Raw genomic sequence first — 19238 nt, forward strand, 5'->3', positions numbered from 1 at the left:
CATATTAACTTACTTTATGGGTTACACACAATGCACGTATGAGAAGTTCCTCTGTGAATTCTATTAGCTCTATTTAATGTTTCATTGTAATAAAGGGAAATTGATCTTGGAGGTCTTTTCCAGCCTTTATGAGTCTATGATTCTATTTATGAACATGGTTTAGTGGGTGATGGTGGTGGTTGGACCAGGTGATCTTGGAGGTCTTTTCCAACCTTTATGATTCTATGACTCTATGAAATGCTAAAACTGTTCCATTTAATAACCAAAACAACATGAAGTATACTACTGTTCATGAAATGATAGGGGTTACACTAATAAATACATAATATAATAAAACTACATTTAAATACCACTTTTGATATTTTTTATTTAATATCAGATGAATTTTTCTTTAATATCAGATGAATGTCTCATACATTTAATGCAAATGCATTAAAAGACTTTCCTGATGGACTGGGGAGTATTCAGAGTAACCACGTCACCTTCTCAGGAACAGAATCTCAGTAAATTCATCACTATCCCCTTCCACGTTAGTCAGGGTAAACTGAGGAACTGAGGTTTCTTTAACTGAACAGGAGCAATGAGCTGCCAGGCTACATCTCTGTGTGCAGTGAATACTTTAATACCTTTGATGATAATGCTAACATATATAACAATCACTAATCACACTGATAGTTAAATGGTATATATCCAACATCGCTCTATATATCCTACATCGCTCTGAACATCTGCCACTAGTAAAGTCACAGACATGATTTTTAAAATTATGAGCAAGTAGCACTTTACCTGATAAATGCTAATGATATAACATAGTCATTATTAACAGTGATAGTCCAGTCACAGTCTCTGCTGTGGGGATAAGGATGAGGGAAGTTTGGTGAAAGTATAAAACCTGATGAGCCAGTCAAGTTTCCTCCACAGGGGGCTGTGAATAAAAACAAATTGGAATTAAGGAAAGAAGGTAAGAGAAAAAGAAGCAACTATCAGCAATCTGTTCACCAACATTTAACGTCCCCTAAAAGTTAAACAAGAAACAACTGAAGTATCTAAAGGGCCTTAACAGAAAAAAACTGCTGAATTCACATTTCTCCTTAGACAAATACTAATAACACTAAGTAAAGCACTTGGTTTTGAACTCTGTGCCCTTTACTTTGTTTCCATAACACTATGTGGAGGCTTTTCTGAAAACACTGTGAACTTCAGACATGTTCTAACTGCAGACATAAAAAACATGACTGGATAAGCTTTTCACTTTCTACTTCTTGTTACAGGCATTCTAAAAGAATATTTTAAGGTTATGAAGTATGATTTACTTACACTGATAATGCAACTACCTGCATTTTCACCATACAGAACCAATTAGTAATTCAGATCAAAACTGATAATATAAAAATTCAATAAATATAAAAATAAACAACAAAAAAATCTAGTAATTGCAACTTGCACATTCAATGATAATGAAATTAACCCCCTCATCCTGTCATTATCCGATTAAGCAAAGTCATTCTCCGTCTTTTTTATAAGTCCCCTTTAAGCACTGAAAAGTTACAATGAGGTCACCCCGGAGCTTTTTCTTCAGCATGCTGAACAGCTCTTTCAGCCTTTCTTCATAGGAGAGGTACTCCAGTCCCTTGATCATATTTGTGGTCCTCCCCTGGACCCTCTCCCACGAAGACTGACTATCAATACTTAAAGGGTTCTTATAAAAAGGATGGAGAAGGAATCTTTACTCAGGTAGATAATGATTGGACAAGGGGGAATGATTTTAAACTAAAAGAGGGGAGATTTAGATTAGAGGTTAGAAGGAAATTTTTCACTCAGAGGGTGGTGAGGCACTGGAACAGGTAGCCCAGAGAAATTGTGGACATCTCTGGAAGTGTCCAAGGTCAGGTGGGATAGGGCTTTGAGAAACCAAGTTTAAAAGGCACCTATCATTTATAGTATTAGACACAAGACAAATACTGAATACTATCATAAACCATCCAGAAAGGCAAATGACAATCTACTAGGAAAAAAATATTTGTAATGTATTACACAATGAAAACTATATGTAGATTATGTCATCCTATCTTCACAGAATCACAGAATTGTCTAGGTTGGAAGAGACCTCAAGATCATCGAGTCCAACCTCTGACCTAACACTAACAAGTCCTCCACTAAACCATATTGCTAAGTTCAACATCTAAACATCTTTTAAAGACCTCCAGGGATGGTGACTCCACCACTTCCCTGGGCAGCCCCTTCCAATTCCTCACAACCCTCTCAGTAAAGAAGTTCTTCCTAATATCCAACCTAAAACTCCCCTGGCACAACTTTAGCCCGTTCCCTCTCGTCCTGTCACCAGGCACGTGGGAGAATAGATCAACACCCACCTCGCTACAGCCTCCTTTAATGCACTTATAAAGAGCGATGAGGTCACCCCTGAGCCTCCTTTTCTCCAGGCTGAACAAGCCCAGCTCCCTCAGCCGCTCCTTGTAGGACTTGTTCTCCAGACCCCTCACCAGCTTCGTCGCCCTTCTCTGGACCCGCTCTAGCACCTCGATGTCCTTCTTGTAGCGAGGGGCCCAAAACTGAACACAGTACTCGAGGTGCGGCCTCACCAGAGCCGAGTACAGGGGGACAATCACTTCCCTAGACCTGCTGGCCACACTGCTTCTTATACAAGCCAGGATGCCGTTGGCCTTCTTGGCCACCTGAGCACACTGCTGGCTCACATTCAGCTGACTATCCACCAATACTCTCAGGTCCTTCTCCGCCTGGCAGCTTTCCAACCACTCATGTCCCAGCCTATAGCTCTGCTTGGGGTAATTGCACCCCAGGTGGAGGACCCGGCACTTGGCCTTGTTGAACTTCATGCAGTTGAAGTTCAGGCCAACAGTCCAGCCTACCCAGATCCTCCTGCAGAACCTTCCAACCCTCAAGCAGATCGATGCATGCACCTAACTTGGTGTCATCTGCAAACTTACTGAGGGTGCACTCGATGCCCTCATCCAGATCATCGATACAGATATAAGGAGGACCGGTCCCAGTACCGAGCCCTGGGGAACGCCACTAGTGACCAGCTCCCAGCTGGATTTGACTCCATTCACCACAACTCTTTGGTCCTGGCTATCCAGCCAGTTTTTAACCCAATGAAGCATATGCGAGTCCAAGCCAGTTTCTTGAGGAGAATGCTGTGGAAAACAGTGTCAAAAGCCTTGCTGAAGTCAAGGTAGGCCACATCCACAGCCTTTCCCTCATCCACCAAGCACGTCACTTTGTTATAGAAGGAGATCATGTTTGTCACGCAGGACCTGCCTTTCATAAACCCATGCTGACTGGGCCTGATCACCTAGTTGCCCTGTAAGTGCCGCATGATGACAATCAAGATAATCTGCTCCATGAGTTTCCTGGCACTGAGATCAAACTGACATGCGTATAGTTTCCCGGGTCTGCCTTCCAGCCCTTTTTGCAGATGGGTGTCACGTTTGCCAGCCGCCAGTCAACTGGGACCTCCCCTGATAGCCAGGACTGTTGATAAATGATGGAAAGTGGCTTGGCCAGCTCCTCTGCCAGTTCTCTCAGTATCCTCGGGTGGATCCCATCTGGCCCCATCGACTTGCGTACATCCAAGTGCCATAGCAGGTTGCCAGCCATTTTTTCATGGATAGTGAGGGCCACATTCTGCTCCCCATCCCCTTCCACCAGTTCAGGGTACTGGGTATCCAGAGAGCAACTGGTTTTGCTGCTAAAGACTGAGGCAAAGAAGGCATTAAGCACTTCTGCTTTTTCCTCATCTTTCGTAACTAAGTTCCCCCCCGCATCCAGTAAAGGATGGAGATTCTCCTTAGTCCTCCGTTTTGCACTGATGTATTTATAAAAACATTTCTTGTTTTCTTTGATGGCAGTAGCCAGATTGAGCTCCAGATGAGCTTTGGCCTTTCTAATTTTGTCCCTACACTGCCTCGCAACATCCTTATAGTCCTCCCGAGTGGCCCGCCTTCTTTTCCAAAGATTGTAAACCCTCTTTTTCCTGCTAAGCTCAAGCCACAACTCTCTGTTCAGCCAGGCTGGTCTTTTTCCCCACCGGCTCATCTTTGGGCATGTGGGGACAGTCCGCTCCTGTGCCATTAAGATTTCCTTCTTGAAGAGCGCCCAGGCTTCCTCGACTCCTCTGCCCTTCAAAACCACCTCCAAAGGAACTCTACCAACCAGTATCCTGAACAGTTCAAAGTCAGTCCTCCAGAAGTCCAATACAGTGGTTTTACTGGTCCCCTTCCTGGCTTCTCCAAGAATAGAGAACTCCACCATTTCGTGGTCACTCTGCCCAAGACAGCTCCCGACCACCACATCTCCCACCAGTCCTTCTCTGTTTGTGAAGAGAAGGTCTAGCGGGGTACCTCCCCTGGTAGGCTTACTAACCAGCTGTGTCAGGAAGCTATCTTCCACGACGTCCAGAAACCTCCTAGACTGCTTTCTCTGGGCTGTGTTGTGCTTCCAGGATATACCTGGGAAGTTGAAGTCCCTCACAAGAACAAGCGCTGACGATTTTGCAACTTTTGTCAGCCGCCTGTAGAACCCCTCATCAGTCTCCTCATCCTGGTTTGGTGGTCTACAACAGACCCCCACCATGATGCTTCCCTTGTTGGCCTTCCCGCTGATCCTAACCCAAAGAGACTCAACCTTATCATTCCCATCCTCAAGTTCCACGACATCAAAACTCCCTCTGATATAGAGAGCCACACCACCACCCCTTCCATACTGCCTGTCCTTTCTGAAGAGCTTATAGCCAGACATTGCAGCACTCCAGTCATGAGAGTGGTCCCATCACGTTTCTGTGATGGCAACCACGTCGTAGCCTGCCTGCCGCATGATGGCTTCAAGCTCCTCCTGTTTGTTACCCATGCTGCGTGTATTAGTGTAGATGCACTTCAGTTGGGCCATTGCCTTCTCTCCCAGTCTTGCCATTGTTACCCCTGGCACAGCTCTAACAAGCATTGTTTCAGCCCTGTCCCCCTTCTCACCTAGTTTAAAGCCCTCTCAATGAGCCCTGCCAGCTCCTGGCCCAGGATCCGTTTCCCCCTTAGAGATAGGGACCTGTCTGCTGCCATCAGGCCGGGTGCTGAGTAAAGCACCGCACTGTAAAAAAAAAAAAACAAACAAAATTTCTGTGTTGGCACCAGCCTCTGAGCCACATGTTTATCAGGTGGGCTTTCCGTGTCTCTGTACCCCTTCCTGCCACCGTAGGGATGGACGAAAATACCACCTGTACTCCCACTCCATCCACTAACCATCCCAGTCCCCTAAAGTCCCGTTTGGTAGTCTTCAAGCTTCTCTCTTCAATGTCATCACTGCCAGCCTGGACTTTTAAAAGAGGATAATAGTCAGAGGGGCGAACCAGGTTGGGAAGTTTTCTGGCAATGTCCCTGACCCTGGCCCCAGGGAGGCAGCAGACTTCCCTACGGGTAGGGTCAGGCTGACAAACAGGTCCCTCTGTTCCCCTGAGAAGGGAGTCACCCACAACAATTTCTGTCCTGGTGGAGGCAGTCCTGAGGCATGGAGCTGGACTTCCTCGCTCTAGGCATCCTCCTGGGTAGACTTACTACCTCTTTCTCAGCTACTGGTCTCTCAAGCTCCAGCACCTCAAAACTTTTGCATAAGGGCACCTGGGAAGGTGGGGCCAGTGGGGGAGGGCATCGCCTGCAATGTTGAGCAGGGACCTGTCTCCATTCCTCCTCATCTCCTAGGTCCCCTGCCTCTGCCTGACAGCAACAGGGCAGGGGGTCCACCCCCATTTGGGGTGTCTCACCCCAGTGCCTGCCCTTCAGGCCGCATAGGGAGTTTCTCCATAAGTCTATCTCGCGCTCACACTCCCTGATATCCCTCAACCTCTCGACCTCCTCCATGAGTTCTGCCACGAGTTGGACCAGGTCGTCCACCTGCTCTCACCTCACGCACATACATGTAGTCTCTTTGCCCCCCGCAGGTGATAGCAACAGGCTCTGGCACTCCCTGCACCCAGAGACCTGAACTGCCGTAGTTTTGAGTGGGCAGTCGGTCTGGGTGTGTACAGACTTCCTGGACAGCACACTGTGCCTGGTGTCCACCATTGCAGCTGAGCTAGCAGTAGACTGCCATTAGAGGAGGTGTTTGTATGGGCTGGGGGGTGCGCTTTTTCCTTCCTGCTTGCCCTGCCTGCGTGAACTGCCACGCCACTTCCTTCTGACGCGCCACGCCCTGTTTGCCCATCCTGTTTGACCGTCCTGGTCGCTCGCGCTCCCTAGGGGCAGCTTTTGAATGGCTGGGGAGGGGGCACTGCTGGCTCCGCCTACGCCTTGTTCTCGCCTCGTTCACCTCCTTCCTGAAGGCTGCCTTCCTGAGGGTCCTGGCAGCTCCCTTGAGTGGGCTCGGTGCCAGAAAAATTAGCCCTGCCTGTCTGATCCCCCACTCCACTGCAGAATGTGTCTGCCCCAGAGCCAATTGCCATGGCAAGATCGGTTCATAAACCTCTCCGTAGACATAGTGGTAAGCCAGCATTGTACCAGACAGTCTGGTACAGTCTGGTACAGAAATCACAGAATCATTAAGGTTAGAAAAGACCTTCAAGATCATTTAGTCCAACCATCCACCTACCAAGCAATATTACTCACTAAATCATGTACCTAAGTACATCTACCTTTTCCGCGGACAATGTCTCCACCACTTCCCTGGGCAACCTGTTCCAATGCTTAACCACTCTTTCTGAGAAGAATTTTATGCTAATTTCCAACCTGAACCTCCCCTGCTGCAACTTGAGGCCATCTTGTCCTATCGGCCTTGAGGCCTCTTGTCATATCGCTAGTTACATGGGAAAAGAAGCCATGGCTCTCCACCTCAACACAGTCTCCTTTCAGGTAGTTGTAGAAAGCAACAAGGTCTTCCTTGAGCCTCCTCTTCTCCAGACTAAACAAACCCATTTCCCTCAGCTGATCCTCATAGGATTTGTGTTCATAGTCCTTCTCTGGACACATTCCAGGGCCTCAATGTCATTCTTGTACTGAGGGGCTCAAAGCTGAACACAGTACTTAAGGTGCAGCCTCACCAGATCTGACTGAGTACAGGGGAACAATCACATCCCCGGTCCTGATGGCTACACTATTTCTGATACAAACCAGGATGCTGTTGGCCTTGGACACTTGGGCACATTGCTAGCTCATGTTCAGCTGAGCATCAACCAACACCCCCAGATCTTTTTCTTTTGCACAACTTTCGAGCCACTCTCACCCAAGCCTGTAGCATCACATGAGTTTGTTGTGGCCAGACTGCATGACCCAGCACTTAGCCATGTTGAACCTCATCCTGTTGGCCCATTGATCCATCCTGTCCAGGTCCATTTTCAGGGCCTTCCTTTCCTCTAGCAGATTGACACTTCCCTCCAACTTGGTGCCATCTGCAAATTTACTGAGGGTGCACTCAATTCCCTCATCCAAATCATCAATAAAGATATTAAACATTACACACATACATATTAACAAAATAAATTAAATACATATTGATATCAGTTGCTTTCATTTTATTTAATAAGAGATATTAAATATATTTATATCACCTCAAATATACATAACTGCTGCCAGATCTTCAAAAAAGCACATATGTCCTTGAACTTTACTTGTCCCATAGCTATTGGAAGTATACATTTTTTCTGAGATCAATAATAGTGATTAGGATTTGCCTCAGACGAAGTTATTGGAAGGTTACCATCTATTCATATACTGTTGTAATTTCTTATTTTTCACCATGAATCAGCTAACCAAGTTGAATGCTTTCAAAATCTATTTAATATGAACTATGTTAACCAGAATAGTATTAGAGACTAAAACAGTATTTCCAGAAATAAATGGTATAATTTTTTCTTTGTAAATTAATGAAGACTGCCACAGTAATGGTAATGTACCATCTTCTAATTATTTCCTTGCATAATTTTACCTTATCTATAAAAGTTCTCAGTGATATGCCCTTACATATGGGCATGTGAATTTTAAACATATTCTCCACAGTTATCACCATTCTTTAATTTTTAAGGCAAAGCTAACAGTGTAATTGACACTGATTTTCTTGCTTTCATTCTCATGGATCATCAAGCTATAAATAACATGGCCTTGTAAGGGAAAGGATAACAACTATCACACTAACAACTACAGAGGAAAGATTCTGTTAATTCCCACTGAAGTTTTATACAGAGTAAATAACAAATATGCATTTGTTTCCTCCAATAAAATTCCTAGAGCAGTAAGATTAATTACACCAGAATTTCAAAATTTTGGAAAGCATTCTTTGATTGTTTTCTGCATACCTATACAGACTGGTGGGTTGGGCTGCCAGAAGTACCGATTTTCTACCTGAATGCAGGTTATTCTCTCATCTCCTTGCAATTCATATCCAGGGTCACACTGAAAAATCACAGTGTCTCCAGGTTCTCTTCCATCCCCATTTCTAGTTCCATTCATAGGGACACCAGGATCACGGCAGGCAGTAGCTACAGAGCCTATCAGAGAAGAGGAAAAAATAAAATAAAGTAGGCAGCTTTTCAATCCATGTTTGTCACATTACATTTTTCTAATCAGGTAGCTCTGCAAATCCAAATTTTTCCTACTGACTTCTAAAATTTTGAGAAATCATCCAAACATATATGGACAACAGTATGCAGCTTTTATAAAAGCTTTTTTTTTTTTTTTTTTTTTTTTTAACCACGTTTTAATTATTTACAGTGTCTAATGTTTATTTAATATTTTTTTGGGGGACAGATTCTGTGAAACACTGAAATTTGTAAAAAGAAAAGTAGAAGATTTAGTAGCACCCTGGACACTCAGGACTTACTAAGAGGAATTATTAATATAAGTAATAGAAAGTAGACTAAGAACCTCAGATTGTAAGCTATGCTTACATACATCTTAAATTCTCCATAATCCTGTACTTCTTAAATCTATGTACTGTGTAACACCTAGTTGCAAATTTGTAAGTGAATCTCATTCATTTTATATTTATACCCTTGTGAATAAAATATCTACTGTGCTAGGCCTTTGCAACACTATTAAAGAAATCACCTACACAAAAGCATACATAGACATAGTCTGAGAGAAGATATTTATACCTAATACATAAATACAGATTATTCCCGTGGTCCACACAGAATCACAATGAGAAGTTATTTAGAGATTTATATATATTCTCCCAAGTTTTAACATACTACGATCAATGTATTATTTAATGTTATGCAGCTAAATATGAAAGTTTAAGTGACAAGTAAGCACATTGATGTTTTTTAAAGTAAATATTTCCTACTTACATTATAGAACTGCAACATGCTATATGCACTATGAATAAATAACAAATGTCAGGGTGGTATGTGGAAGCAAACCCAGTGACCTCAGCAGTCTCCGTAACATAAACACAAGGTAGCAGGACTAGGAATCAGTTTTGATACCCTCGTTCTGGGGAGCTAATATGAGCAGAAAGCAATATGTTAATCTGAAACGTGGGGGTTTTACATATTTACCATATTCTTGAAGAAGATATGTTGGTCTAAATTTATTACTTCCCTTAAAGAAAAAAAATCTATATTCAAAAATAAATAAATAAACAAAATGTTATGGGGTTTCTTGTGGTGTTGTTTTCCATTTAAGAAGTCCTGAATAAAGAAAAAAATAATAATAAAATAAAATAAAATAAAATATACGTTCAACAGAAATTAGGGAAAATTTTCCTCCATATTTCTCAAAGATTAAATAAACATTTCTTTGAAATGCTAACTGATGATAACAAATGAAAGACTTTTTTTTTTTTTTTTTTTTTTTTTTTAATATAATCACAACAGTTTTTAGAAGTTCTGCCTCAGACACAATGACCAGGTGTGCTGGTTTTACCTTGCTAGGCAGCTGAAATCCACCACAACCACCCTCTAACTCCCCCTCCTCAGAAGAGAAGGGGAAGAAGAAAAGAAAAGAAAAGAAAAGAAAAGAAAAGAAAAGAAAAGAAAAGAAAAGAAAAGAAAAGAAAAGAAAAGAAAAGAAAAGAAAAGAAAAGAAAAGAAAAGAAAAGAAAAGAAAAGAAAAGAAAAGAAACAACTCATGGGTTGAGATAAGGATAATTTAATTAAGGGAGGAATAATTATTACGGGAAAATTATTATGAATTAAATAATTTGACTAAAGGGAAGAGTGAAGATGGAGAAGGAAAAATAATAAATAATAATAATAATATATATATATTAAAAAAAAAAAAAGCAAAGCCCATGCAGAACATGTGGAAGTACAGAGGAAGTAAATTACTCTCTACTTCCCACAAACGAGCAATGCTTTACCATCCCCAGCCTGCTGGCTTTGTGAGTGTTAGAGGGAGTCCTGATGCTGTGCCAGCACTGCTCAGCAGTAGACACAACACTGGTGTGATACCAGTGCTGTTCTAGCTACAAGTGCAGAGTACAGCACTGTATGGGCTGTTGCAGGAAAAGTTATCTACATCCCAGCCTGACCAAGTACACCAGAACTCCTGTTTATATCTTCAAATGAGCTACTGATTTCTAATTTAAAGTATATTAATAAAATATGGAATTACTAGATTTCACTGTGCTATACTAGTAGATCTTGTAAATGCAGCATGCAACAGAATAAGATACTGGAGCTAAATCACAATATCACTTCAGTATTGTTCAACACCTTTGCTAACTACCTGGACAATGGGACAGACTGATCTCTTGCCAAGTTTCCAGACACTGGGGGATCAGTTGATATGCGGGGCTGCTATGAAGAGAGACCTCAGCTAGTTGAAGAAACAGCTCGAAAGAAACTTCATAAAATATTGTGTTTGGGAATTTTGGTAATAATATGCTGTTGTTTTTAGTTGTTGCAGAGCTGTACTTATTATACAAAGCCAAGGACTTTCCATCTTCTCATGCTGCTCTGCCAGCGAGTATGCTGGGGGTGTACCAGGAGGGGACACAGCCAGGACAGCCAGCCTAGACTAGCCAAAATTATGCCATATGGCATCATGCTCAGCCATAAAAGATGGGGAAAGAAGGAGGAAACGGGTGTGAAGGGGAAGTTTGGAGTGATGACATTTGTCTTCCCAAGACACCATTATGTGTTATGAGCCTTGCTTTCCTGAGAGTGGCTGAACACCTGCCTGCCAACAGGAAGTAGCGAGTGAACCCCTGCTTGTTGTGCTTGCATGTGCAGCTTCTGCTTGAGCTAGAAAACCATCCCTATCTCACCCCATGAGTTCTCAAACTTCTACCTTTCTGATTGTCTCCCCCCTTCCACCTGGGGAGAGGGAGTGAGTGGCTGTGTGGTCCTCAGTTGCCTGCTGGGGTTAAACTACAGCATATTATGTGCAACCTTGGAGATATTCAAGGCCCTAAGCAGTATGATCTGTTTGACTGCTATGATCAAGAAGTTGGACTAGAGGTCTCCAGAGGTCCTTTAAAACTTTGTGAATTCCTATTAAATACACAGAGACTTCATCTAAAAATAAAAAGACTGCTTTAAAACTGATTTTTGCATTACAGCATTAAAATGCAAAAGACAGGTGCTCTGCATCCACAGCAGAAGCAGATAAATTGCTATTAAGTCTGGATTTTAGGCTTTTAAGCACTCCATCTTTAAAAGTCTAATTCTCATTTTTCAGAGTTTGTTAGGTAATTTGCAAGGCTTTATTAATAGTATCAATTCTAATTGAAGGATTTATGAAATAATCTGACAGACAAGGTGAGCTCTTATTTTAGAATCAACCGTTAACATCATACATAGATTCTCAATAGGTTGAATAGAATAAGTTAATATATTTTCAATAAAAAAGGAAGGAAGGAAGGAAGGAAGGAAGGAAGGAAGGAAGGAAGGAAGGAAGGAAGGAAGGAAGGAAGGAAGGAAGGAAGGAAGGAAGGAAGGAAGGAAGGAAGGAAGGAAGGAAGGAAGGAAGGAAGGAAGAGGGAAATAACCCAGCATGTCATTAAACATAATAGGAGTCATGAAACTACATATTCATTTTTACTTTCTCATAAATAATTAGTCTTAATTTGTCTAAAATCTGTAGAAAATAATACTCACTTTCTCTGTTAAAGTCATTCTTTAAAGAGTCCATTTAAGAAAGAGAGATAAAAAAATCTCCCTATTTCATTACATGCTTTGTGATTTATTTATTTATATAATTGTATGACTTTATGTTCAATATTATCTGCAGGTTAATGATGGCAGTGAGGACTTCTTAGTGCAACTATACTGTTGCATTACAAAGCTACTAACTTGAACAGTTAGAATAGTTGTCTTAGTCTGGGTTATTTGATTGGGCAAAATTGGATAAAATCCGTGGATAGGTATTAACATTGGACAAGTCTAATAAAGATAAGGTTTTGACACATCTCTTGCTCTAAATGTTTACTTTATCTCTATATAAAAATGTTTACTTTATATAAAGTCTTCTAGATGTTTCTGTTAAGAGCAAGCACTCCATTCAGTTTTAAATCTGGCACTTCCATTTGAAAATAAATACACCTATACAAGCATTTCTACAAATCTCACAGATCTGGATACAAAATTTCTCCTGTCATTTGGATTTGATAATATGCAAAGTGGTGATAGTAGTAGAGGTTTATGTTTTTTAGTAGAAGTAACTCAGGATTATAAAAATCCTAAAAAAAGCATTTTCATCTACAGTTCTTTAAGTCTTTACAGTTCCTTCCCTTTAAATCACTTTAAAAAGAATATAGTAGGAAAAGGTACCCAAAAACCTTTCCACACTTTTGCAGTGAGAATAAAGTGAAAATTAATTATTCTCTTATTCTCTTTCTGACAACAACATATGTGTTCTTTTTGTTTGTTTGTTTGTATGTTTGTTTGTTTTCTTTTTTTTGTGAGAGTATGTTTAAATTAAACTTACTTTATTACGAGCAGGATTCATTTAACTTCATTTTGTCCATGCAACAATTAGGTGTCTTATATTTCAGATTCCCTATACAGACACTATAACAAGGGAAAAACATCTATTTCTGTCTCAGACGCTTAAATTCTAATGTGACAGAATGGAAGGGAATATAAGGTCAATCTTTCTTCCACTCAGAGAAAAATCCAATATGAATGGTTTATATTAGAAATCTAACCTTTACCCCAAGAATATATTTGTTACAATAAATATTACTTTGACCCACATAATATCATATATTTGACTTAAAAGGAGATTGAAGTGAATTGTCATTTTTTCTTTTTTCTTTTTATTTTTTTATTTTTTTTTGTGGTTTTGTTTGTTTGTTTTAAAACAAATCAAATTGTCAGAAAAATAAGTTTCAAATACAGAAATATCTTTTCAGGTAGACAAAGTTAAAAAATTGTGCTACAAGAAGAAGACCAGAAAAGGAAAATTTCAGTACTGTATATAGTTATAAAACCACCACATTTCTTGAGAGCTAATACATACTAATCATATATTCAAAATGAATTTCTTAATTCCATCTTTCTGTAATGTCTTCTCTAGTCTTCAGTTTCTATTTGATTGTGCCCATCATTACTACTGTTTAAAACTGTGATTTGTTCATTTGTTTGATTGAGAGAGGGTCTCTATTACCAGTCTTGATAGGTCATTTTCTGTATTGTATTCTCACTCTTTGCCTCTTCATTCTGCTTACTTATTAATTTATTAATTTATTTATTTTTCATAATCTTTTTTCAGCTTATTTTTATCTCTTTCAAAGTGTATTAACTCCTTTACTTTTGAAATAGATATTCCAGTAGAAGAGCTGATCTCCACCCCCATTAGATGTTCAATAACGACCATCATTTTTTTTCATGAATATTTGTTGAGTGAGCAGGAACAATGAAGTCCTGTATAACTCTGCTATCATACCTGCAATGCAGTCTTGAAAGCTTTCTGCAAAATAAATGGAACCAGCTATCACAATTTCATTATTATTCATATATAGGATCTAAAGTACTTTGTGACATATGAAATAGATAGCTAATTTATGAAAAGAATAGATTGATTTTTCATTCTGTCATTGTAGAATTGTCATTGTTATCACTGTGAACTCAGCATTACAAAAAATCTCTTAATGTCACATCATCTTGAATACCTCATAAGGTATGATTTGTAAATGTAACAGATTACAGTGCAATAAAATACATGTATATCTTAGCTGGGAAAAATACATACTTCAAAAGCTCTCTATTACCTAGTACACAGCACAACAGGTGCAAGAACAACAGGGTTTAGCATAAACTTGTGTGAGGTCACTTGAGAGCTTTTTTTCCTAATAAAAATACATAAATGTTCAAAAATAATTTATTCTATTTTTTGACAGTTGGAATAACTACACTGTAATTAAGTCAATAGATCAAGTACTAGATTAAGAGCTCACAGAAAGAGTTCCTGATGAAGAACTCCAGATTCATGGTGGGGTTGAATGAAACTTGATACTCAGTAGATTACTTATTAGGGGACACATTAGACATATAGAGTTTGTATATCTACATGGTTGGGATGACAAAAGTGTTTCAACAATAGCATTTCATATTTCAGAACTGAGTGTGTTTTGGAATGCTCTTACAGAGCTGCAGAAGCCATTAAAACAACATTTAGTTGTACCCAGAAAGACTTCCAAGCACAGATCTGTCTACAGATTTTGTTGATGTGGAGTATAAAAGCATTTTGATACATCTGTTTATTAATAAGGCACCAATGTACATTTAAACAATAAAATAAGTATTATAAATTGATCATTCCTGCTGCAGAAAAGAGCAAATTAATGCCAAGGTCCAAAGGTTTCTGATAATTCATGAGCCCAAGCAATTTGATACGTGACTAATGTCTCAACATGACAGCTCTATACCATATGCAGGAATATGCATATGGTATAAATGCAAAAGAGTGATAAGGCAGTAACAGATTCCACTGATGCTGGGATCAATATACCAAACCTCTGGATTTCTCACTGTTACAGTGATTTCTAAATTTAGTCTTATAATGCATGCCAAGTCTAATTAAAGAGTAAAGAGCCTGAATACCAACCCTGAGAAAAAATTACTTCTTCGTTTTGATTAATTTGCAAATGTCTTCTGGACAGAAAAGAAATAGTAAATTTTGTTTATCTGATTACTAGATTTATTTATTTATTACTGCAGAGCACAAGATCAGGGCAGAAGCTTTAAGTTTTCTAAGATTCTAACTTTTCTGAACCCACAGCATGTCAAACAAAACAAAACAAAACAAAAACTTAACTTATTTAAATCAACATATTCTTCTAAATTCCTATCACTTTAAATTCGGCTTCCTGTAACTGCTGGCATTTCAGGTGTGCCTCTGCCTGAACCAACCCTGACAGACTGCACCTTCAAATTCAAGCTGTCCCAAACTCCTTTACCCATATAGACAGTGCAGTCTCCCTGCTTCTCTAATACTTTCTGTTTCAGAATCAGGTCACCTTGATGTTTTCTATCTCAAAACCAACCTGCTACACTACTTTTCCTGAAAAAGAAAGAATCAAATGGCCACTCTGTTTTCACTCAGTCTTCTACCAACAGAAACACATTAAGTTTTTGTCTATTTTAAGCTTTAGTATCTGCTAGATCTATCAGAGATTTAGGAGAATAGCCAATATAATTCTTAAGTAAATTCTAACCATAGAGTTAGTTTGTTGATTTTGCATGACTTTTTAGATTCTAAGTTTGTCAGTTATTATTTGAAGATGTCGTGGTTTAACCCGGCCGGCAGCTAAACACCACGCAGCCGTTCGCTCACCCTCCCCCTCCCTCTCTGGGACGGGGGAGAGAAATGGAAAGTGAAGCCCGTGAGTTGAGATAAAGACAGTTTAATAAGACAGGAAAATAATAATAACAATAACAATAATAATAATAATAATAATACAATTATGATAATAGTACTACTAATAATAATATGTACAAACAAGTGATGCACAATGCAACCGCCCACCACCCGCTGACCGATGCCCAGCCTAACCCCAAGCAGTCCGGCCCCCTCCCCCGGCTAGCCACCCCTATATATTGTTTAGCATGACGTCAGATGGTATGGAATACCCCTTTGGCTAGTTTGGGTCACCTATCCTGGGTCTGTCCCCTCCCAGCTCTTACTGCACCCCCAGCCTGCCTGTTGGCAGGACAGAGCAAAAGGCTGAGATGTCCTTGGCTTGGTATAAGCACTGCTCTGCAACAATTAAAACATTGGGCTGTTATCAGCACTCTTCTCATCCTAATCCAAAACATAGCATTCTACCAGCTACTAGGAAGAAAATTAACTCTGTTCTAACTGAAACCAGGACAGAAGATTAAAATGAAAAATTTTAAAAATAAAGCATTGAGTCAGAATTTCATCAGGAACCATCCCCAACAAAAGGAGTACAACATTTTGCACAGTCAGGGTTATTAAGGATGCCCAGGCAAGTTCTCTGTTTGCTTAACTCTTAGCTACATCACAGGCACTTAACTTGAGGTTTCATTCCTCTCAGTGTCCTGAAACAGTAATTAAATAATTAGGAAGTGTAAGATAGGTGAGAGATTTTTTTTTATTATTATTATTTTTTTTTTTAATGAGGAAAACAGAATGGGGCATGCAATTAGTAAATTGAGGCAGACCATAGTTCAAATCTCTTGTTCAACTTGAAGAAGGAGATAGAATACATACTTATACAACTTATCACATAGAAATTTCTGAGTAGCTAAGAGTCAATAACTTATAGAATGCAATATATGTCTTAGTTTGAGGTTCTGTTTCAAATAATTTTCAAGTATTCTAAATAAAAGTGCTTAGAAAGAAAATTGCCATATCATCAATATAAACTCCTGTTGAAGATCTTCCAAGAAGATATGGAAACAGATGGAATTCTGAAATCAATTTCTGGAAGAAAAGAAAGTCAATGTTGAATGTCTAGACCTGGGACAGAGGATTGTCTCGTTTCTCTTGTTGCTGTATGGATTGTGAGAGATGATAGAGCAACATGTGATGTGTAACACACTGTCAGTAGCAGACTCCAGGCTACACGCTTCAAACCTTCTTAGAGCAGCAGCAGCAACCTGATTGACAATCTAAAGTGTTAGCATAGCCAACAGGTCATTCCACTGTCCAAAACCTCAAGTACTTATCTTGCAGACAGCTGGGGCCATATCCAACAGATCTTTATAACCCTCATTGAACTTTTCAGAGTATTATTTTCCTCTAATATTAAGCATTGACTAAATGCATCCTAGCACCAAGCTCACTAACACACCAGGACAGGAAACAGATTGAAGAGGAGGTGTGTACTGGAGCAGGAAGGGTTACACTCCTGCGCAGTAGCCCTCCCTGATGTCACAGGGACTCCAACTTGTGTGGAGTTAAAAAAAAATAAACAAAAAAATAGACATGCAACACAAAGTTTGAAGTTATCATCTTTATGATTTTCTGTACTTTGACTGTTGTCAAATGAAAGAATTGTTCTGTGTTGAAAACCAAGTTCAATGAGTTACAGGTGTCTTATGCATTTGTGAACCTGTCTATTCCTTCAACAGTGATTTCACTACCTGTCCCAAGGCTCACAGAAACAGACAAGCAACAACTTGTATTGAGCATGGAAAAGTGCATGAAGGAAATGGCTGCAAAGTCCTTTACAAGGTACAACCCCAGTTTGTCAAGGTAAAGCAAAGGAACATTACCATTTTGTTATTATCATCTTGATAATAAATAAGCAGTAACATTTTTGTGTGGTACTGTTCTCTTAAACCTCTGTTGCATTATTCAAACACACATGCACAGGTTTATACACGCACATCCACACATGAATCAAAAACATTTTTTCTGTGAAATTGTCACCAGCAAAAAAACATTAGGCCTGAACTTGACTAGCAATCTTTTGATAACTATTATTACCAAAATCTATGGAAAGCAAAGCCATGCCTAGTATCCTCCATACTATTCTCTAAGTACACATTTGACAAGTGGGAAATCCAAGTGAGAAATTGTAGGGATTTGGGGGAAAGGCCTTTACCCTCTGAAAATGACTACCAAATCCTGCAGCGTTATCATGGCTATGCCTGGTTTGCAGCCCACCCAGGAAGGAAGCTTCCCACAGCATAGGGAAGAAGGGTCGGTACAGGATCCAAGCTGCCCACAACTGTGTGTTCATCCAGAAGCCCGTGCAGGGCTGAGGGATCTACCCAGGTACAAAGCCCCCTACAGAAAATGTCCAAGGGGTCCAGCCAGGTGACTGGAGACCAGCAAAGCACTGCTTAGGAGTCTCGTGCTGAGCTGAAAGGGGCACATGGGCCCATAGGTGAGGGTGTGAAGCTGGCCAGGGCCTGCAAGGCCTACTTAGTGTACTCAGGATCCTGATATAGGGAAAGATTTCATACAGAAACTTTGAAAGGTAACAGAAGCAGGTTAAGTTTTAAGAAGCTGGAAAAAGCTGATCTTTTAAAAAAATGTTTTACTGAATTCGCTGCTCTTGGAAAGACTGAAATAATTACTTAAATTTCTCTCTGCACGGAGTTGACATCAAGGACCTTATTCTTAGCTATCAGAGACATATTTTTAGCTATAGTTTATTGTAATTTCATTTAACATGTAGGAGAGTTATTAGTCACCTTGGAGAGGGAGGGGAGGAGGAGAGTGGAGAGAGGAGGAGAAAGTGGGGAAAGAAAAGAGAGTAAATATGGACAGTGCCTTGAAAAAAAGAAAAAGAAAAGAAACATAATGTTGTCTGGTTTGTGTTTGCATCTCATGCCACATATTCATAGTTTTTAGTTATACCCCTGTCCATATTTGATGTATTTTGGAGTTTATTAACAATTTAACTCCATAGACAGTCTGTTCAGTGTAGGTTCACCTGTTCCTTGGATGGACTTTTCATGACCAAACAACAGATGGAGTTTTGAAAGAAATCACAAAGTCTTGGTTGCCAGAGATGCCAAGTCAAATGTTATTATATAGTCATAACATTCTTTTTATTTTGTATTGTATATAATTCTTTATGATATCTGGAAATTTTATAGTTCTGTATTTCAACAGTAATGGTTTGTATGACTGGTAATTACAAGTTTTAGAGTGCTTTTTGCACAACTCAAGTTGGAAAACACAGACTACTTGGCTAACTGCATACTAAAATATTAATTCATTGAAATTTTATTCAGAATTTGAATCCAGATTATTTTGATTAAAAATCAGTAGAATGTATAACAGCATTTAGTGGCAATTGTTAACGGAACCTATTTTAAAAATATCTTTTACATTGTAATCTGGTATAGTCTGATG

General features: G+C 39.7%; 1 protein-coding gene across 5 annotated transcripts in view; it reads right to left on the reverse strand.

Moving 5' to 3' along the window:
* The window catches only part of CSMD3 (CUB and Sushi multiple domains 3), a 684493-nt gene that overhangs the window by 194318 nt on the left and 470937 nt on the right, over positions 1-19238 (reverse strand). For all 5 annotated transcript variants that reach the window (XM_084509891.1, XM_084509890.1, XM_084509889.1 and 2 more), the window contains 2 exons: positions 8312-8503; positions 787-925 (listed from right to left, as the gene is read on the reverse strand). In XM_084509891.1, the coding sequence (XP_084366017.1) occupies positions 787-925; positions 8312-8503 (331 nt within the window). The remainder of the gene's footprint in view (positions 1-786; positions 926-8311; positions 8504-19238) is intronic.

This window comes from Aythya ferina, assembly GCF_964211825.1.
Source record: "Aythya ferina genome assembly, chromosome: 2".
NCBI lineage: Eukaryota > Metazoa > Chordata > Aves > Anseriformes > Anatidae > Aythya > Aythya ferina.